Source organism: Amblyomma maculatum, chromosome 1 (assembly GCF_055883805.1).
Source record: "Amblyomma maculatum isolate TAMU_Amacu chromosome 1, ASM5588380v1, whole genome shotgun sequence".
NCBI classification, from domain to species: domain Eukaryota; kingdom Metazoa; phylum Arthropoda; class Arachnida; order Ixodida; family Ixodidae; genus Amblyomma; species Amblyomma maculatum.
In genome coordinates, this window is record NC_139344.1 from 388,156,623 (window position 1) to 388,179,754 (window position 23,132).

The 23,132-nt window shown below is 48.4% G+C and overlaps 1 protein-coding gene across 1 annotated transcript in view; it reads left to right on the forward strand.

Moving 5' to 3' along the window:
* dgo (ankyrin repeat domain containing protein 6 diego) overlaps positions 1 to 23,132 on the forward strand; it is a 151,389-nt gene that overhangs the window by 56,344 nt on the left and 71,913 nt on the right. Inside the window, exon 2 of the mRNA XM_084594094.1 lies at positions 22,613 to 22,950. Within this exon, the coding sequence (XP_084450220.1) occupies positions 22,831 to 22,950 (120 nt within the window). The 5' untranslated portion in view covers positions 22,613 to 22,830. The remainder of the gene's footprint in view (positions 1 to 22,612; positions 22,951 to 23,132) is intronic.

The following is a 23,132-nucleotide window of genomic DNA, read 5'->3' on the forward strand; positions in this document are numbered from 1 at the left end:
CGGGGGATGCCTACGTGTACTCTCGACCCATCCTTCGCGCAGTTTGCAAGGACAGAGATTGCAGCCTTTTCACGCCGTCACCCTGACTCCCTATAGTAAAGACAGCAGGCTGCAGCTGTCGCGCCTCCGATACGTCAAATTAATGAGACAGCGCCTCAGACTCGCCAGCAATAGCTTTGCGACTCGTCGTTTTAATGACTCGCGAAGCACTCAGGCGGCAACACACCGTGGTGAACTCTGAGAAGCGAGGACGCGAGGGCGACGATGCGTCAAGGGAGTAACAAACGACGGCTCCCCTCCCCCAACGGCCGAGATGGGTGCTCGGTTACGGTCTAATGCTCAGCTGAAGCGGCTGATGACCACATACAGCCGACGGGTTTCCGTGCATATTCATTCCGGCTATAATCCGGGTGTGCTGCCAGAACCATCGTTATTTTTGGTGGGGAGGGACATGCATTGATTGTGTGGTAGAATGTAACGATGAGACGGAAACGCTTTCTTCGGCATATTTGATTGGCTGTGTCTGCTGTCCGCGCCTTTCTCATCCAGAAATTACCGAACGCGTTGGTTCAGTGGTTGAAGCGACCTGCTGCTGTGCATGGCGTAACAAGAGAGAGAGAGAGAGAGAGAGAGAGAGAGAGAGAGAGAGAGAGAGAGAGAGAGAGAGAGAGATACATACCGGTTGCGAAAACTAGCGGGTGTTCGTTAGAACCTGTATCTCTGCTGCCGGAAATGGGTAAGTGCAGAAAAACTGGGGGCGTATTATTACAGAGGGAACGAAGCACTTTTTTCTGTTTTCTTTTTCTTTTTTCAATTTTTGAACTTTCAGCTCAGGGCTGCCTTAAGGGGAAGAAAAGAAGATATTCGAAGGAAAAGGAGGGGTTTGGTCCCGATTTCGACGAGACCGTACTTCAACGGAGGCGGAAGGCTGAAACCTATGTACTGAAACTTTAGGCCTCCGGTAACTGAGTGTAAGTGAAGGCAAATAACCAGGAATCGTACACTATGACTTGCTGCGCGTCCCATAACGTCTCTGCATGCGTCAGCCATGTTCAAAACACTACGTGCATAGTGTGTTCTATGATTATATATTAAGGATTTTTTTTTTATTCCAACAGGTGATATATCTTGAAAACACCAATCATCAAAACACTGCTTTCCTGTGACCCTCACGAATGGTGCCAGGCGGCCTTATTTTGTACTACGCTTAACGCTTGCAGTGCCTAAATACCAGCCAAGTCGTGATGGACACCAAAGAAATGGAAAAACGGAACTATGGCGAGGAAATGCAAGAAGTAAAGATGAAGCAGAGAAGCACATGAAATTTTGTAGGCGTGAGAAAATGTAGACCAGTAACAAGTCATGCAAGGCGATGCACAAGGGATGTTCACTGTCGCGGGGATTCAGAGCTGTAAACGAAATGTGGTACGTGGGAGAGGAGGAAGGCAGCGAAGCTGGGGTGCTTGCTCGCGCTCGCCACCAGCTCTGCGTGCGTGCGCCCCCCTCCCCGTTCTTCCTTTCTAGGGAGAGGAGGCATCAGCGATCTGTCATGCTTGGCCACGACTTCAAGGACGCTGGATGTCCGAGAAACCCCTCGCTCACGCTCGCTCCATCCCCTACTGCTGTCTTGCGCTGATACAGAGGCAACAAAAAAGAACACAACATCCTACCGCACGAGAAACTGGTTCTGTGTTGACGGAGTGGAGAGAACCAAAATGAAGATCGGTGCGGGCACCAAAACGCGAACCATCTGTGGGTCAGCCACAGTCCTCGCCAGCCCTCGCACCTTATCAGTGCACTAAAGAACTGATGGTATGTGAAGGGAGCTAAAAAAAAAAAAAGGAATAAGCGAGTGATTCAGCTTCACGCTGCATAGGGAAGTTAGCCTCCTTCTTAGTGCTTCGAAGAAGGCCGATTACATCCACTTTATCGCATCCTCGTGCTACCACTATAGCTCTCGTAAGCCGTGCTCAACTCTGAACACCAGCTAAATGGTCACCAAATTTGGAAGCGAGATGGCGAACGTATTATCCGTGCTTTGCCCCCCCCCCCCCCCCCCTTTTTTTTTTTTTTTCCGGGAGATTGCGTTCGTGAATAAATTGTATTTGCAGGCCGAACATTCTTCCGGATGGTTGTTCCTTTTGAGTCTCAATTGATGAGGCAGACCGTAGAGTTCAGGTCCGCGTTAGATCAAGACAGTTTGGTTTGGTTTGTTTTATGCAGTTTAACGTCCCAAAACAAGTCAGACTATGAAAGACGTCAGAACAAGAAAGAAATAGGGGGATGGTTATAAAACAAGATACTTCGATGTACCATGGAATACAGCGGACGTTATATAAGACAAGCTGTTTTAATGAAACAGAATCTAACAGTTGATAAATAGGTATGTAATCTAATTCTAACGGGATTTGAAGGTGATTACTTGAGGGTCGATCTACTCGGATTAAAGTACTCGAACGCGGTTTTTATTGCAAGAACGCGTTTAACGAAGACACGAGCTTAGCTAGCCGCAAGGTTCCTCTACCTTACCTGTCATTTTTGTTGCGGACTAAGCAACCGTTACACAAGAAAAAAAAAAAAAAAGATATCTTTGACTTGCCAACCAACGTAATAGTATTGAGCACAGGTGTCCAAATCTCGACTGTCCATCCACATTTTTTTATTTATTTATGTACCCCAAATGCCCACTTGGGGCGTTACATGAGGGGTGGCTAACAAATCATATAAATAATTTGGTGATGAATGTCTTGAAAAATTCTTGGTCAGGATGGGCAAAAGCTTCGGCTGAAAGGTCGTTCCAATCTCTTGCAGTCTGGGAAAATAATGATTTGAGACGTGCAGACATGGATGCTCGAGGTGTGTGGACGGCGTTCGGGTGACTGTGCGAAGTTAAAAGCGGTGAGCAGGGGTGATAATGGAATGACTCAGAGGGGAATGATAAAACCTGTGGAAAAGTGAAAGTCTGGCTATTTTACGACAGGATTCAAGGCTGGGAAGGTTAGCTTTTGCTTTCAATGATGTTACGCTCGTATGATATGAGTAATCCGAATAAACAAATCGTATGGCGCGGTGTTGAACGGACTCGAGTGTTTTAGAAAGGTTGTTTCGTTGGGGGCCCCAAATAGAGCATGAGTATTCCAGTTTAGGGCGGACAAGAGTTAAATAAGCGGAAAGTTTTACTGCAGCCGGTGCTAGACGCAAGTTGCGTTTCAGAAAGCAAGAACACGGTTAGCATCGTTTGTTATGTTAATAATGTGGGTGTTCCAAGAAAGATCCTGTGTTATGCTGATTTCTAAATATTTATTTGTGGATGCAATAGATATAGATGCGCCGAAAATAGTGTAGTTTGGGGTAGGGTAAGAGTGACGACGATGAAATGAGATTATAGTTGTTTTATTAGCGTTTAAAAACATTAGCCAGTTAGCGCACCACTTTTCCACAAGCTTTAGGTAGCATTGCAGATGGTCAGCGTCTTTGTTGTTAGTGATGCTCCGGTAAATGACGTAGTCGTCAGCAAATGCCTTTCCGGCTAATTTTGGGCGTTGGCCGTCCATTTTTGGGTGGGCCCAGTCTGTTTTGAACATGGGTCGTCAATTTTCGAATTTTGTAGTCAATTTGGGGGTGAGTCACCCACACTTTGGTCTTGGGTAAAGTCCATTTGTCAAACTGTATGTGACCTTTAACGCTGCTTGAGAAGGCAATGCAATAGCGGCACATTTGGATGCATTGCGGACGGATAAAAGTTGGTAAGTCTACATGCAATGCATAGCGCGTGGGTGTAGCAGTCGAACACGCTTGGTGATAGGCTGTGGCGAGGTTTCGGGCTCCATAAGGCCACCGCTCGCGATCGTTTGCTGAAATCGCTGTTTAACGTTGCTTGAGAGTTTCCTCACATTACATACACGTGGAAAGAGGACACGCAGCACCGGACTGGAATAACGCACTGCTTTGCCGGCTTCCACCTGCGCGCGGAGAGACCACTTCCATGGCGTTGCGCTTCCCATGAAATAAAAGCAACAAAGTCGATAACGCGATATAGGAAAGAGCGTACGTCTCAATTCTTTTATTGGCGGGCCTTTACTTCCCACAGAAGCCAGGAACATTGTATGGAGTTGCTGCGTGCACGTTCTAAAACTCTACTTTCATTTTAAAATTTATTTTTCACCTGAAATACGATGAAGCTATGTGAACAGTAGATAAAGTGGAGTGAAGAGAGGATAACCGATGGTTGCTTAGGGTAGCAAACGACTCCAAGGGAAGGAAAGCGTAGCAAGGGGCGGCAGAAAGTTAGGTGGGCGGATGAGGTTAAGAAGTTCGCAGAGGTGAAGTGGATGTAGCTAGCGTACAGAACCGGGTTAATTGGAGAAATATGGGAGAGGCTTTCGCCCTGCAGTGGGTATAGTGAGGCTGATGATGATGATGATGATGATGATGATGATGATGATGATTATTATTTGAACAGTGAGTAAATCCCGCAATCATCCGCCTCACGCGCATAACTCTTTCCCAAAACCCGTTTCATCTTTCCTCCGTCGTTGTTCCGCGGGATGGTCAGACATCGCTTCCGCCTCGTCGTCCATACGGCACGCCTGACGTGACGCCGGAAGAGGTGCGCATCGCCCTCAAAGAAACAGTTGCCGGTCACGATTCGGTCCGAACGCACAAATAAAAGCCAAGCCACCGCGGGCGGCATCGTGCACTGCCGCTCTCAAAGAGGACACCGGGCGTTGCTGGTATGCGAACGGCAGACGGAGACCGAGGGCTCCTGAAGGGTACGCGAAGCGACACTGTAGTGGTGGGTGCTCCGATTTGCGTACCTGGTACTCATTTTCCTTGCGCTTGTGTCATTTTCTGTAGACGAACTAAAGGCTCTGTCACCTTGTTTCTCCTGTCTTCTACGTAACGGCCGGAACGAGAGCCGAAACTTGGGAAGAGGTTGGTTTCAGAACTCATTCATCCGCAATGACATGGTTTCAAGTTGGCTTCGTTGTTCGCATCTTGCCCATCAGTCTATCTAGTCTATGAAATATTTTGTATTCAATTAATCAGTCCCACTAATTTTTTTTTCTGCATTGCACTAGTTCTATGTAGGAGTCAATAAACCCAGGTTTTTGATCTTAGAATATGTACTTACATGATGCGAGCCTCAAACAACGTCGAATCACATGACTTGCTTGCCTGCCCTATAGTAGGAGACACAACGGCATCCCCGAGGGTTAAAAGGCTTCGATCGGTTCATAATAGCGTTCGCTCAGATGTATGGGTGACGGATGTCACAAACGACTGAAAAGGAAGCCGTGTGCATGAAATATTTCTGACAAATAAAGGCTGTAGTTACTAATCGTGGTACCACGTACCTATAACGCAATGTGGACAGGCGCTATAAGCGACAGCCCTAACTCTTACTAATTGGTTGAATGTCTAATTGCCACTCCAGAAGGAACGCGGCGACCTATAGGCTTGACATGCCAAAGTGTTCCCGTCTGTTTCGACCACTTGCAATTCATCACAATGCGCCCGAACTTCGGCCTGTACGAGCTTCCCCGCATTTCACCTCCTTCGAAAAAAGGCCTCCGCGGCCATGCTCAGGCAAAGAGCCCAGCGCCGCACCCTCTGAGCCACCGGGACAAAGGTTTGATTCTAGTAGTTTATGGCTCCCACTTACTCTGAGCTGTATGCCAATAACCAGAATATGTAAGGTGGCGTTAGCCGGACGTTACTAGACCACTTATTTAAGGCAGCAATAAATGCGCTCGAATGAGAAAGGCTGGGTTTGCAAAAACGAGCCGTAGGTTTTCGAACTGAGTAAAGAATGAGAATAGGCAGAATGAATTTCGATCGCTCACTGCGCATTGCCGACAAGCGTAGCGTTCTTGCTCGGCATGCACAAACCTTTAATACCGACTACTACAGCGTGCGCTTTTCTATACGCAACGGATGCACACACGATCCCATCAGCTACGCGCCAGCCGGTCGTTGACACTGCCCGGCCGACATCCATAAGACATCCATGGCCAGTATGAAATGCACGGTCATCACTTTTCGCCGGGCGATCAGCGTTGGCATTGAATGCCCGGAGGGGGTGGCCCTGCATGTGGAGGGGGGTCGCGTACACACGTGTACCCAGTATCTATTCGCGTGCTTTGGTGGGAGGGTGGTAGACGGGCGCGAAATCGTCGGCGTGCGCCCTCTGACAATGGGAGCATTTTCGGCGTGCCTTCACTTCCCTCCTTCTCGTCCAGGCCTCTTCCCACCAAAGTAGCGAACCGTTGCCTTCGAGGGGTGCTGTCGTAAACCCTTGCAGCACACTTTACTGCTAATGTACGATGCTCTCGCGAGAGCGCTCTGCGTACAATATGTACTGGCTTGCAAAACGTAGCGACCACAACGTCTATATATATATATTATGCGACTTCTTCGCACAAAAAAACAGTGAAGCATCAGATTTTTTTTTCCAAAGTAACTTGCAACATAAAACAGCGCTGCTTCGCTTCTGGTATGATTGCAGAAAATGAGTCGGGGACAGTTTGGATTGCGCGGGAGTTCTTGCAGTATAGCTTCTGTATGGGGGAGCGGCACACAACTCTCAAAGTTTAATAAGTGATCTGAGCTATCTTATACAAGGAAGTTTAATTTTCATGTAATTTGATTGCATTACGTTCCAGTCCTGCCGTTTCATCTACAGATCATTAGTCACAATCACTGAGAGGTATTACCTATAAAAGTAAAACTTCATCGCAGGTACAATAATATGCCGCGATAAGTGACCATGCATCGGGACTGTCTCCACAGTGCTTCACTATTTTGGGAAAGGGAGCATCAATTGCCTCGTTTATGAACTCAGCACAAGAACCACAAGATCAGCTATGATTGATGTCGTGGAAATGACGCAGGCGCTGAAAAATACGACTAATTTTACGAGCAGAGCCACCGCCCAGTTGGCTCTTGTCTGAGTGGAAAACTCAAACACTGCCTGCTCTCTCACAGGTCAAACTCAAAGATTGTTAAGCCACGTTTGGGCGGATTGCTCCAAGCATTCAACACTAAACAATTCGCAACGAGGTGCTGCATGAGCCTGACTGGAAGGCATCTTCTCTCGAGGTTCACGTCACGCGGAATGAAGAATAGCTGAACGCCCCGAGGGTTCGTAGAGAGGGGAGGAGGGGGAATAATTCACGCTTCTCTTCTTCCGGCTTTGGCCGGACGGCACGCTACAAAATAAGGCACACAAAACTAACGGGTGGAGGGCAGAGGTATAGAAGGCGAGGGAGAGAACCGTGTAATCTTGGCCCGCGTTGCACCCTGGAGGCCTCCAGCCTGGAATGCCACACCCAGCAATATGCCTCATCGCTCTATGGAGCACCATCAGCGCACCAAAACCATCGCCGTCGCATGCTGCCAAAATGGCGGCAATTGTGCCGACATGCTGCGCCCCCTGCAGAAACACCAGCGAACTAAGAGTGCTGCTGCGCGGTTCATTAATTACAGGTGCAACAGGCCATTCGATAGCCGTCGGGCTGATCACCGCACCGCCACTTTAGGCCGGGCCACCGGGCTCCGACTGAAGTGCACCGCGCTGCTGCCCATCGGAGCCGCCATCTTTTCTTTGTTGTCGGCGCCGATGCTTGAGACGTGTTGCCGGTCCGTTCGATGGCGGGGTAACTGAAATGTTCGCAACCGGTATCCTAATGAGCGAGGGAGCGATAAAGGGTTGGGGATGGCTTTCGCAGTAATTGTTTTTTGTTTTTTACGTAGTCGTGTGCACCATGTGGCCCTCCCTGTTCTGGTACCTCAAGTTTCTCCTGCCTGGAAGCATGGTCGCAACACGTAAATCATGTGCCGGGAAGCTTTCGATATGGCCGACAACAATTCCAAAAGCGTGGCATTGCTATCTTTTCTTAAGTGAGGCCATACACTGTTTCTAAGCCCCATATCTTATCTATCAGTCTAAAGGTAATTGTAATAAGCCTTATAGAATGGATGGATGGGTAGCTCAGCCCCTGAGTGGAGCCCCTAGCCGGGGACCCATATGTGCCGGCCGCTGCCTTCGCAAGCACGGCCAGACATCGCTGGTCAGTAGCTATATTGGTCGGTCAACCGCTTCTCCTATGAGGTGGGTGTGTGGTAGGTGATGGGTGAGGCTGCTAATAATAATGGCTAGGTGGGTTTAGACCGCATGGAATAGGGTGAACAAATATCGAGCTTGAAGTCGTAGCTTGTTTGTCTTCAAAAAGGTACGCAAAAGGGGTGAGATGATCACGGAAAAATTCATGCGCCTAACAAGCCGAGCACCAGGCGGGAAACAATCTACGAGGCGAGCGTTCGCTTGAGAGGGCCGGCAGCGATAAGTTCTACACCAAGTTTAAGCTTAGTTTGGCGTACAACATCCAGCTTTAGAAAATCATACACGCACCGACTGGCTTAACTTCGCTGCTTCAAATACAGCATATTGCTGTATTTACAAACTATATTAACATACCAGCTATACTTTCTTCGGAATGAACGGCGTCGGGGTCACAGTGCAGTAAGTGAAACGCAGAAGGGCAGGAAAGGGTTCTTTGAGAATATGTCATATATGATCAATGTCCCGCGTAGATCTCTAAGTGGACTGGACGATCTCGTAAGACGGCGGCGCGGGGTCGGAGAAGTGGAAAACTATTGTCATAAAGTTGCACCGTATGAGAGGGGAACCGCATGCGGCAGTCGTTGAACAATTGGTATGAATGAACAATTTCGCCTGCTAGCTAAAATTCAGCCTCCCGCCTCGTTAAATCGTTTTGTTGCGACTTTTGCCGTCAGCGTCTGGCGCGCGCGCGCGCACGCACGCGCGCACGCACGCACGCACGCACGCACGCACGCACGCACGCACACACACACACACACACACACACACACGCACGCACGCACGCACGCACGCACGCACGCACGCACACACACACACACACACACACACACACACACACACACACACACACACACACACACACACACACACACACACACACACACACACACACACACACACACACACACACACACACACACACACACACACACACACACACACACACACACACACACACACACACACACACACACACACACACACACACACACACGCGCGCGCGCGCGTTCAGCGTAGCGAACTGTTCCCTATAAAGACAGCGTCCCTTTCGCAAAGCTCCCAATCTGCTACCAAAGACTGGAGGCTTCTGTAACAGCTCGCCAAAAACTGCCAGCGCACCGCAACTCGTGTAAGGACGTGATCTTTGACTTCCGACGCAACCGGTTCGTGCGTGAAAGGAAGCGGGCCACCGTGCCGGTGAGTGTCGCCGAAGGGTCACCGCTGCTGCGACAAAAGAAAACAGCGTGTGCCGCTGATAAGACACCGCGGCCTCGCGACCTCGCTCACTGTTCGGCGGCGCCCCGGGGTACGCGGGCGATGGGCACGAGGATCCCAGGAAGGATCTGCGGAGCATCTGAGCGAACAGTTCTCGCGGCCGCTGCTGCTTCGATGCCCTCGCCGATGGCAAAGAAACTTACGCCACGGGTGGGAAAAAAAAAAAAAAAAAAAAAAGTTATATATTCTACACAGCGGGCACTTCTTCAGATCAATACATTAATATTAACAAACTACAGGCCTCGGATTGCCGTCACATATGCATTCTAAAGGCCCCTTTAATCATTATGGAGGCGCTGCAATCGGTCATCCCTACGTGCAACACAGCGTCAATAAGTGCATCACGCTGCTTGTGGTTGGCAGCGTCTATGTAAATAAGCGGCAACGGCGGTGCCTCTACACGGTCTTTGAAATTTGAGTAGCATCATGACCTGATTCGCCCAGCAGATGTGACTTCAATGTTGCAGTATGACATTGTGTAGCATGCAAACAATATTTGTGAATAATCGTTTGTTCAACAAGCCATATTCAAATACCCGACTATCCAAGGTAAAATGGGAGACGAACAGAGTTCTGTGCATCCGAACGGATAGGAAGCAAGTGACCTTACTGAGTGCATACTTTGGACATAAGCGCCACGCACGTACACCAAAGCAGATTTCTATCCGCTGCATTTCGTTTACATCTTCTGAAAACTCGCATACATAACAACGGTGCGTAGACGTATACGGCTATTTCATGTTTCTTTTCAGTAGAAAGTGCAGCTTACGCTATACAGGCTTGCGCCATTTTGTGCAGGCCTGTCGTGGCCTTTCCTTTCAGGCTGATTCCTGACCCACGAGCCCTTACATATACACATATACACTCGTATTTAATGATGCGATACGGGTGCACATATGATGTTTTACGTTTTTTCCACATGACCATTTCGTGAGGCGTCATCACCACTTCCGTGCTCTTATGCGCTGTCTTCTCGTCTCTGTACCGTGTGAGGGGCTTCGGCATCTATGACTGCGATTGCTGATATTGCGAGACTATCAAAAATACATATAAAATTGGCTCACTGATTACTTCCCGCAGCTACGTCCCTTTTATATACAGCTGACAACGTGCATTCTGCGTCCGTGTGGCCTTGTGAAAACTGTTCGCTAGCGCTAAGGTCTCCGTTTCCGCATCTAGGCGATGCTTATTTGCTTCTTGTCAGGTCTTTCACACGAGCGCACCTCTGCTGTGTGGTGGTAGTTGGACATTGAGTGGTTGACAGTTTGTGTGACGTCACGTGACAGCATGCTGCGGCCGAATCGGCAGCTGCTGCAACTTGAGCAGCACTTTTGAGACGTGAATCGAACCTTCCGGGACCCTTGGATCTTCGAGTCAGGCAGGCTACTCCTAGGCCATGCAGGCACGTTAGCTCGACTTCGTTAAAACGCGGCTTCGTAACTGTTTATAGAGGTGTTTCACATAATGTGATCAACTTCGAGTATATTGTTACGTGGCGGCAAGCCGATGAAAACAGGAGAACAGAGAACAGAGAGATGATGTTCGATGGTCGTGAGATGACGTTTAATGAATATGTTAGCGGGCCTAGCGCGAGCGCTCCTGCCCGCGCCACTGCCCGCTTCTTCTTCGTTGCTCGTCCATAACAATATGCTCATTAGTATGTGCAACCAAAACCCTATATCAAAAATATTAGTTGTGGTTTAGCTCTAGTCAACCCTAGTTGAATTGCGATAGCAACGGCCGAAGTTTCTTTTGCCTGCTGCATTATTCCGCTACGACGCCCTATCGGTGTAAGGTGCTACATTATTCCTTTAAGGGCATGACGCGAGAGCCTAAGCTACCAGCCCACATATAAAGTCACGCTTCAACCAAGCCGTATGGACGTGCCTGCGTGTCGTAAGGGTGACGAGAATGCAAACGGTTCTGGCAGGCTGGTGCTGATATCACCCTCCCATATGAAAGGGGCGATCCGAGTTGGCAGCTCCCACCCGTGGCATAGGGGTAACGTGAATTCAAATGTCATGGCAGGCTGATTTTTTTGTGAGGAGACCGTAGCTACGCCTCTTCACGGCGTAGCTGCGGCCACCCGAGGTCTCGCTTTGGCTGTCGTAGTATTGCTTTCGCAATAAAACCAAAAACCAAAATCCTAGAACCAAAGCGTTAGCGCAGCTAATTCATATTTGGCCTAACCACGATTAATCAGCCGTCATTTTTTTCTTTTTGATATGGTAGCGCTAAGAACCCGTTCACCGACAACTCAGCGTTGGTGTTGCGAGTGAGAAATCAGGAGCAAGGCGCTGGGAGGAGAAGCTGGTAACTAACATGGCCGAGTACTAACTGGACGTCGTAGACTCGTCAAGCTGCCCAAGGGCAGCTTTTTTCTGCGATTCCTCCATCTGTAGTTTTAGATGGGAAATAAACTTTGACTTTGACTTTGACGTATATAGGGTTGCCTGAAGTTACGCTAGCAGGAGCTTCAAACTCGGGCTTCTCCTTTCAGATATGGGAACCCGCTTAGGCACGTTCATGCTGGTTGGTTCGTTATATGTGGGATAATAGTCTACGCTATCTCGTAATACGCTTAAAGGCGGCGCTTAAGTCTCTCCCCCATAATTTTTTTTTTTTTTTTTTTTTTTTTTTTTTTTTTTTTTTTTTACGACGCTTGTCAACGTTTTCAGTATCTACAGCTTGCAAATTTCCCAGGTGGTTTGCAAGGACTCCTCGTTTTCATACAGTATTCGCGCAGATCCTTCCAGGGCAAATAAGATGTTCTAAAGTTTCATGGTTTCGTCCCAGTAGTTGAACACGGTTATACGGTCGAATTGCTCCGACCATTCTTCGGGGTCCTCGCCTGGTGAACCGTTGAACGTGAATGGCGAACGCGACTCCTGCAGGACAATAGCGGCTGGAGTCGCAGTCATGGTGGACGTTGGCGTTATGGGGTCTTTTGTGATCGGGTTGTGGTCGTGTGGTCCGGTAGCAGTCCGTGCTCTTGTGGTTGCCCCGGCGGCTGCTTCGCAGGTCGCTCTCGGTCGAAACGGCTTCGGTGCTGCTCCCAGATGGAGAGGGCGGCAAGAACCTCCAAAACCCAGCATCTTCACCTGATGTGACGAGGTCATTCAAATGCCGAAGGCAGCAAATGGTGAACTGGAGTTGCGCTTAAATGAGCTCTTTATCGGGCTTACTTGCGCCCGCAGAAATACTAAGGATGACAGAATAATCCGGCTAATTTGGGCACCAGCCCACTCGCAGTTTCAAGAAAGTGAGGGAGCTCATAAGCTTGCCCGTGTTCTCACCTTCCGGGTAGGCTCTGGTCCTCAATACGCTCTTAGCAGGGACAGGCTATTCAGCAATAAATAGATTACTGGGCACTATCGGCTAAACAGGGTAGAATACCCTACGGCAGATAGGACACTAAATAAGACGCAAGCAACAATTTGGAGGCACTTACAAAGACTTCTCCGAATCCAGCTACCATAATTCTCACATAAGTGCAAACTATGTCAGGATAAGGTGGATCTGGTACGTATGTCCAGAAATCAAAATATAAATCAACAGACAAAAACAATTTTGGGAGACTCTACACTTGAGCTTATACGCTGACACTCAGCTGGGTGTAATCGGACTAGCCGAACACGCCGCCCGGGTCCAAGGGCTCCAGGCCGCCTAGGCGGATAGGTTGACGCCTATCCTGTATCCGTTGGAGATTAAGCTTTTACCCCTAGCACGTGCTCGTGATCGTCGAACTAAATATGCCCGCTGCTTTCGGCAGCGCTCAATCTAAAGTCGCGAAGAAGCATCTGGATAAAGCAGAAAAAAAAAAAAATATACTAGAACAATCTGGAACACTGCCTAGACAGAGGCGAGTGACTGGAGTCGAATTCGAAATATATCTGTTTTGAGCGACAAATGAAATGAAGTCGCGCCTCGGCAATACTGGGCGTAAATAAACAAAGAACGCAAGGTCTTTCTGATCTGTACACGAAAACCGATAAGGCCGCACGTCAGCGGCTACCAGCGGCAACAAAGATTACAAGGGTTTGCGGCAATATGTTACTGCCCGTTTTCCATCAAAGTAGAATGACTCTTTTGAGAAGCAGCTCTGTTTATTGTAAACAGTAGGAATTCACCTTTCGGCACGTATCGATGAAACGAGTTGGATGGCGTTGAGTGTAAAGCTGTCATACTTCACAGTGAGAGACCTGGATATTCTCCCCTTTCTAAGTTATTTTTTGTGATTTTATTTCGCCAATGAGAGCTTCTTTCCTGAACCTCGCAAGTGTCCATGCGCTCATGTCTTCTGCAAGAAACGCTTCCTTATGCTAGCGAACAGGTCGACAATCATCAGCTTTCAGTCTTTCGAAATCTTCGTCTACTTAGGTGGGAAAAGAGGCACGCAGATATATTTGAGGGCTCAGCGGGCGAAGAGGGCAAGCGAGTAGGAGATAGAGACGCCATTTTCACATACTCAAAGCAGAAAACATCTGTTTGAAAAAAAAAAAAAAAAACGTAAAATATTTTTGTGCAAAGTAAAACACGTCTGTTATTCTAATATTTCCTTTAATTTTCAATTCCTCAAAATTATATTCGGCGTGCTTTACAGTACATGCGGACGAGGGGCGCGAACAGGTTCCACAACCTTGGCTTCGTTGACTGTTATCATGAAACGGAGTATAACACCAAAGTTGACTTTAATAAAGTCTCTGCAGCGCTACGTACAGCAGGCGACTGCAGAAACGCAGTCCTGCACAGAAACACACGCACAGCGTATAAGCGGAATATTAAATGTTTCATCAGGTTCCACAACCTTGGCTTCGTTGACTGTTATCATGAAACGGAGTATAACACCAAAGTTGACTTTAATAAAGTCTCTGCAGCGCTACGTACAGCAGGCGACTGCAGAAACGCAGTCCTGCACAGAAACACACGCACAGCGTATAAGAGGAATATTAAATGTTCCAAAGTTGACTTTAATAAAGTCTCTGCAGCGCTACGTACAGCAGGCGACTGCAGAAACGCAGTCCTGCACAGAAACACACGCACAGCGTATAAGAGGAATATTAAATGTTTCATCGCGCAGCCAAGTCCTGAATTACGCCTAAATGTCATATATTAAAGCCCCCTAAGGTACACAGATCACGTTTGGAATTGCCAATTGCAAGAAGTAAAGGCTTTGCACAAGAGAAATTGATACTCAGTTCAGAGGCACAAATGCTACGTGAATACTGAGTTGTTATCCTGAATGGCTGGCTGGATGCTATATGAATGACCCTCAACTCTGTGCTCTGGAACATTCTCAAGAAAGCATTTAGGAAGACTAGCAACTACAGTCGTTTTAAACTATCCAACAATTATGTTGGATATAAGTCACACAACGATACAACATTTGTATTTCTATGGACTGGCGCGAATTTTGACTGAGGCTAGGCTGTTATGATTGCTCTTGGTGGAGTGGTGAGCCACTTTGAGCAAAGCTAACGCTCGCAGCACTGCTATCTAGAAAGGCCCCCAAAAGATGGACGGTTTTTTCCAGGAGGAAGCGTTGCGGTTGGCGCTCACACAAAGATAGGGAAGGAGAGCGCTGAGCGTAATTAGCCAGTTTCGGAGGCGGCAAGGCCGTAGGCGAGTGAACAAACTTCGATCAATGCTCATTACACCCGAGGGCGGGATCGCACCGATGACACAGTTCGATAGCTCCGTCGCCGCCACGGGCGACGCGTGTCTTCTCCGTGGCCAGCTGTGGAAGACGTCGAGTAAGCCGGCACAATCCACTTGTTCATCTGGACGTTGTCCGCTGGCGACGTGGCGTCGAGATCGCTGAGATTTTAGCCATAATTGCCTCGCTTATATCCGCAGGGCCGTTATTTTGGCGTCTGCGGGTGCGCGTCGCGACTTTCACGAAATGAATCGAGTCGCTCTTCTGAAGGTGTTATTTGTTTCTGATCGCACCTCTCTATTGCGCATGATGGATAGCCGTTCAGCAGAATTCCCGGCGAACAACGCCTTCATTTTTGCATTTTGTCCACCTTGTCTTTGCCACATGCCCAGGGAATTTTTACTGAGATGGTGCCCGCGGCAGTGTTATCGGTGATTGGCTTGCCGCGGCCAGTGGCTCCTCGCATTACAATTACTTTGACGACATTATTAATGCGACCGGAGCTCCCATCTGCTCCAGCGGCACTTCCTTTCCGGCGAGGCGCAGGACGTCTCTCGCCGCCATTTTGGTCGCTTGCGTTATGGAGGTCACGGCGGCCAGGAAACGAAGACCTCCAAGGTGCTGCAGGCACTGGAGCCCCACTACTCCGACACCCTCTTCGATAGTGTCGATGAGGCTATCCGCCGGAACAGCATTACTTCACTATGTTCACAGATTTCTGTCCGCAGAACGTGTCCGCAGACCGTGTCCGCAAAATCGTGTCCGCAGCAGTTGTGAGTAATTGAGAAGTGGTAGAGGCCAATGAGTGGTGTCAATTGATAGAGGGTGAAGTAATATTACTGCAGAAAAATTAATTAGGCTAATAAGTTAATTAGGTAATTAATTAGAACGACTGGTTCACATGAAAGGAAAGGCGCAGTATCTGTCACACTTGTTCTGTAAGGGAAGAGAGGTAGGTTGGAGTGTAAGCAGAAAGAGAGAAAGGGCTGCCGTAGTGGAGACGCTAAGGATGTGACATCACGAAACCGGAGGTAGAACCGAAAAAGGGCATAGGAAGGGATTGGCGCGCAATTTGAAAGTAGCAAAGACTAAAACGGGCAAACAAGAAGGGAATGTGAAGTAGAGGATGTGACGTCACGCAACCGGAATTAGAGCCGGAAAAATTGGCAGTGGCTTAGCTTGGTTAAGCCTGGTAATTGCGAAATCAATAGCTATGGCTACGCCTTGGTTCAGCTGGTGATGTAGCTGGCTGTGGTGCTTGTGGTTATGCTTATGGTTATGCAGTGATTCACTCTGGCCACGGCATATGGTTCAACTATTGTTTATTGCGGGGTGCTACCTGGTTCTTCTATGTATAACTAGTAGCGAGGCAAGGAGTGCCGTGGCTGCAACGATATACTTGGTTGTGGGTGAGGTTAATGCAGAATGTACAACTGCCGCTCCGCACCGGCTGCAACGGCATTCTTTACGCCAGCAGATCCCCAGGTGGTCGAAATTACTCCGTTGCCCTTCACTACGGCTCCCCTTTCTCTCTCCTTCCACTTTCACTCCCACCTTCCTCCCTTCCCGTACTTCGTGGTTCAGGTGCCCACAGAGCAAGTGTGACAGATACCGCGCCTTTCCCTTCCTGTGAACCAATTATAATAAGCCGTTGCCTGTCGGTTTTCTGTCTGAAAAGTGACGCTCGTTGTATGGCTGAAGGGTTATAAAGTCGGCAAAGGCAAACCGTAAAACCGGCAAAGGGTGTTCGTTAATTCACATCCGTGCTTCTAGGAGCTGTATGGGTGTGAAGTCACTGTAATAGCTTTCACTTGTGGTTTCAAACATGTGCTGTAGATGCGTTAGTTGGAGATATCCAAATAGCTTTCACTTGTGGTTTCAAACATGTGCTGTAGATGCGTTAGTTGGAGATATCCAAAATATATAATCCTCAGCTGCTTTCGGTATGCTAGGTCGGAAAGAATTAGCGCTTCTTTTATTCATATTCCATTAGCCGTGTTGCGTTATCAGCGTACGGGTATTTCGGGCGATGAAGTGCGAAATTACCTCTCGCATGTTTTTTCGAAGGTGTAATTGCAAGAACAATGTGACGGCTCGCATATAGGATGTTTAACGTTCGCATGAACCCCAGCGTCAGGCGCCGGAGCAACTCTTTTGAACACCTTGTGTTCACTTTGGTTCTGTCCGTGTTGTGGCGTCACAGGTGCCTCGCTGAGGCGCGCCGCACTCCCGTCCGCGCAATGCACCCAGCCTTGCAGAGGCTCTCGTCGTCTGGAAGTATCTGTCTGGACAGTTAGAAACGGACGGCGAGACGCGGTTTCTGCGGCGCTGGCACACGCGTTTCTATGTTGTACGGGGGAGCAGACTTGTGATGTCTGTCGTCCTTTAATAGAACCCCCCCCCCCCCCCCCCCCCTTTTATGTTTTCCCCTTTCTGGGGAATCATGTTTTATTGCGAAAGCAATATTACGCCAGGTTTCGCCTTTTCGCCGTAGCGGAGCCTACCCTTCACGGCCGGTGGTCGGTCATGTGACAACTGACGTCATACCAGAGCTAGAGACAGGGTAGAAAGTCGGCTCTTCAGCGCGCCGTAGCGTAGGCTTCACGGTCGAGCGACGGCGGCATGTTGCCGGCATGTTGTCCAGTTTTGTGCAATGCCTGATTTGAGAGGTCAGTTTCAGGCTGTCTGTTCTTCGTTCTTTGATTGCCTTGTTCAACCTTTTTTTAACACCCTTCCTTTCGGAGAAGGCGAATGATCAATCGTTCGTTCACCCGCACAGCGGCTGAATAGACAATGTCCGAATCGACCAGGTCACTTGAGATATGTGTTAACTTGAGATATTTTACACTGTTTACTTCAGGGCATTGTTTAGTCGCGCGGAAATCTACGTAGGAACGTGGCTTCCCGCATTTTTTAAAACTTTGTCCAGGACCCGCACCTGGATTGATAGCGGCGGCAGAGAGACTGACCTTTTTCAATTAAAATCGAAATCGAATATTTGAATTTTGCATATTTTTGTCGCTCTTTTCGATCTTAACCAACATGTAAAACCACTAAATGTATACTTTACTGCATATATTTGTGCCTGAAAGTAAGGTGTGGCAGAAGTCTGAGAGCAAAAACTTCGAAACGGTGACAAGAACTCTAAAAAGCCAATTCACACACGCTGACAGACACACGCACACTCCACACGAACAAGTTGCGAAAATGCTTAAGGCACTCTCAACATCACTTTCCGCTAAAAACGCTCCATTGGCACGCAGAAGAATACGCCGAGTAAAGATGGGCTACAGCAATCAATAGTGAAAGTACCGCCATTAATACGAAAAAGGAAAGCGATAAAAAAAATAAAAGAAACTGGATTAGATGAACGGCCGTCGTGAAAGCGCCTCCTCCCAGTGCTGTCGGGAACTCCTGCCTGGGCATTTATTTTAAGACTACGCGGGCGTGCGCAAGCCCTGCTTTTGGGGAACGCGCGTCCGTTTACAATGGCGAAGAATTATGGCGGACGCATTATCGGAATCGACACCGCGCGCGCGTTTCGCAAGCTTGCCTGTATAAGTCATGCCTAGCTCAGCGAATGCGCCCATATATAAGCGATCGAAGCGCGTTCTTTCGGACCTTCAGTTTTATCATGAGTTTTATGAACGCTGTGTTGAGCTCTCCCGCTGAGGCGCTACAAAGGCAGGAAGATTTACGATTCTGCCCCGAGGCTGCACTGGGCGCCTTGTTGCGTGCACAAATTGACGTCTATTTTAAAACCTCGCGGACACGATTTCATAACCGTGTAATCGCGTAAGTACGCCAATTGCTCTTCGCTCCTTCAGTGAAACACTAAACCGACGAATCAGCTGCAGACAAAGTTCTCTGTGTGTTGTACACTTCCGCAAATGTGTGTTTTGTATCTTTTTATTTGCACAAATTTTTGGAAGAATCAGTGGCGTCCCCATAAACGGCCCCATTTAGACACTTTCGTTAGTGGCATTACATAAATTCTTTAAATGCAGTTGATGCTGTGCTGCACGATTATAAAGATAGGAAAAACTACATTACTACGACTGATGGTCTGGGGAGCTGAAAACACAACAAAACAAAATTAGCTCATCTGAAAGCATTAAGCCCGCGGTCTCAAAGAAGAAAAAGAATTAGGAAGTCTGTATACGAAAAAGTCGACAAATCACAATACAGGCGATCGAAATGGGCGTTTGCGTGCAACATGGGAGGTACTATTCGCATTCTATCATTCGTATAAGGCAGCCAGTGTTGTCGGAAACATCGCGGCCATTCTTTCACGTGTTCACGCGCGCGCTGTCCGAAACTCTTAGTTCCATGAGGTCTCTTTGGCCAATGTTCCGAGTCTTTATCATTTTATTAATAGGCAAGACTAGAAAGGCTGGGCAGGGAACCGCAATTACTAATATTTCATCTTCGTTTATTCTTTTCGGTACGTGCGTGAAGCGTATGTTGCGCTTGATTCCTGTTCAGAGAGCCGTTGACAAGGCTGAGAACGAGCTCGTTCTCGGTCAGGTTATTACGCGGGAATTAAAAAAAAGAAACAAGCAGAAATGGTTCTTCTCACCACGTAGCTTAGAGGCATGGGCTACAGAGAGTGTCCGGTTGTTAACCGCTGGTTGCCCCGCTACGTGAATGTTCAGCGTGATCCGCGAGCTGATAGATAATTAGCTGCGGACGTGAGATTAATGCGTATAATTGCTTCCAGCCAGCCACCTAACTTAATTGCCCTCCTGAGGGCCGTCATCGATGTGAGCAAGGGCGCTCCGGATCGTTGACCGAAGTGATGGGATCCTTTGGGACGAAGCGGTAGACGATCGAATGAGTAGGGATGTGAGCTGTTTTCTATAGAGATTCTATAGAGAAGGTGTCTATACAGATTATAAAACGAAGTCATACACTGTTATGGTATACAGCGCAGAGTTAATTCAGCGAGAAGGTATTCCAGCATAGTCCGACGTGTCGCCCATCGCCAATAGGGACTGCGCTCTAGATTCATGCTTCCGGTCTATAGGTAAATTTGTTCTCACTGACAAGCATAGGAGGTAATCAACGCTGAAGAGTTTACAAGGTTGTGGCACTTAGGAACCTTTCAAACTGCAAAATTTTCTCCAATGTTCTGTATCATCGTTTTCATTTTTTTTTTTTTTGCGGTATGGAAGTTGGCGCTCAATAATGTTGGCCTTCTTTTTTTCTTGCATGCGTGTGGAGTTGAACCGAGGGTTCCACTGAACTCTGTGATAGAGCCGAAACGTCGTCCCTGTTTTTAAGCGCTACTCATTTGAATTACTCCAATACCTGAGTTATTATTAGACTGCGGTGCCCGTATTCTCATTACCTCGATCGATCTTCAAACAATAATGATCTTTTCAGATTGCATCAAAGCTCAGCCAATGCATACAGACATCATTTTCAACAAGTAACTGTTCACTTTCACTTACCGCAGCCTGGCTCCATCATGTCAATTATTATTCGATACGCATATAGTATTGACTGGTGAGATTCTTGAACATCAGCCAATAAACCTAATTTCTTGCTGTTTCATTATCAAATGCAATACTCCTTTTGTAAACCACTCCTATGAACCATCTCAAGCTAAACGAATCTTATATACATAATTTAATTTAATATCAAGCAAGAGGTTGTTTTGCATTTGGGAGGGGCATGGTTCGGCACCAAGTGCTTTCTCCTGTACTGTTTTTCATCTTATTTGGGTGGAAATTCTTGAGCAAATTGGTTTGCTCAGCGGAAGGTGGAGTCAAAAACCCAACAATAGCCAAGCCGCCCTCGTGAAAATGAACTCAGATCTTCATCACCCTTTGTTCTCAAATTAAGCAGGCCCTCTCTTTTCTATTTTATAGAGCATTCACATGAAGTAGATGTGAGCGCTTCGTATATTAATACACGCAACATTAATACATGCAACGAAAGTCAGCAACTGGCGTTGCAGAACATAAGGAACACTTCACAGTGAATGCGAGCAGAGCGAAACTGAAGCGATGCCCCTGGTCTGCAGTTTTGCTCGAGGAAAGACAAAGGACGTCGAAAAGCCACTGTCCTGAGCGGCAGGAATCACATGCCGCCCCATCCGGGGCAGCGGGAGTGGCGGGGAGGGGGGAGGGGGGGGGGATGAGGGGTAGGGGGCAGCAGCAGCCTGAGGCCTAATAGCTGCCTGCATGCCCCGCTCCAAACTGCGTATCAAGCCGAGTGTTTAGCGGGGCTTAGTACGGACAAATGGAGCAGGTGCAGGAGCTCCGCCGCTCTCTCGGAAACAGGGAAGCAGCAGCAGCAGGAGTTGACCAAGGGCGTTGCGTGTATCCGGTGGCCGTGGATGAGAGATGGCAACCCCTGAGCCGCCAGCTTCCTTCCTTTGTTTCTTCTCCCTTCGTTTTGTTGCTATGCGGCTGGCTCACGAGCAGTTGGGGGCCGCTTCCGCCCAACAAGCAAAACAGAGCCATCTCCGCTGCAGAGGTTTCATGCACCTGCCGTCGCTCGGTCTGCCATGGCGTCAGCGAGGCCCCGAGTGTACTCTTTATCGCGGTGTGTTTGTGATACGCGAGGACGCAGAGGCCACTGGGCGTTTAGGCCCAATCGTGGTTGTAACAGCAGCTTTCCGAATCGTTCCCTTCTGATATGTATACTTTATTTGGAATGATCAACATAGCTGCACGCTTGGCTTATCAGATATGGAGCACTTATGCTGCCCTTTAACCGTAGAGCCTATAAAAGGTGAAAAGAATACCTCCCCTCTTTTCAGTACCTTACTTTGTACTTAAGTACTTAATTCACAAGGGCTCCACTACAAAAAGTGAGAAGCTAACCATCCAGCCGGGTTACTATACTGGTAATGGTTGCCACATTCGTTTAATATAATTTTGGCTATATACTCATTGCTTGGTTGTTGTGACCCTGGTATCAAAAGCTCGTGATGCCTAGATGTTAACGTAAATGTGATGTGATCAAAGTAGCGTGATCACTGCTCCTAGCACTGCTCGTTAATTGTTGACATAGGTAATTAAAGCGCTAAGTATCATCTCTATACCGCTCAACACACAGTACTCAAAGTCAGGAGAGGCTTAAGGCAGCCCGAATGCACAGTTTAGAATACTTTCCGAGTCTCAACTCACAATAAGGGCACACCGGTGGAACCAATTGTCCCGTCCAACAAGAACGACTGTCGGAATCAACAACAAGGCACTCACTACAAGATGCTGGTAATGTGATCGAGGCATGCTTGTCAGCTCAAAGCAGAACGGGACTAGCGAGGGCAAGGATATACGGTAAAAAAATTGATATCCATTTTTTAAAGCACGCTACATAATGGCAGGTATTGGTCAAAGCTTGGTATATGTACCTGGACTTTGACAGAGTGAGATGGTTCAGTGCGTTTTGCGTTTTGCGTATAGTTACGGTGCCTTTTTTATGCATATCACCCCTCCTGTAGTGTGTGGTGCCAGAATTTATATCCTTTTCGCCTTCGTGTAGGAAGGTTGGGAGTCGGGATGTTTCACTGTTCTCACAAGTGCGTCTCTGTTCATGTGCAGGAGCCAGTGTGGTCATGCGGAAGGCTTGCCGCCATGTCGGACCTCCTGCGGCCTCTTCCGACGTCCGAGACTCCAGTCGGCGGGCGGCGCGCGCGACGCTGCCGGGAGGTGCGCGCCTCCGCTCCGCGGTACCCCGGCAGCACTGAAGCACGGGGCCGAGGCTGTCGTGTCCCGGCGCTGACGTCGAGGCCCGCGTCGGCAGCCTGCCGGAAGAGGAAATGGAGGGCCCGGACCGCGTGCCCACCTTGGCGGAGAAGTTGTACCAGGCGGCCGTCGCGGGCCACACAGACACAGTGGCCGAGCTGTGCCGCCTCGGAGCCAGGATCGAGGCCGATGCGGTACGTGCTCGAAAGAAAAAAAAAAGTGCAAAAAAAGCGAGGTCGCTGGTGCTTTGACGCCGGGACAGCCGGATAATTTCATGTTCCTGTACGCAATACAGGGGAAATGATAGCGCATATTCTGGTACGTCTAGATTAAAGCATACAAACTCCAGTACACGACACCACTACAAATATAAAGT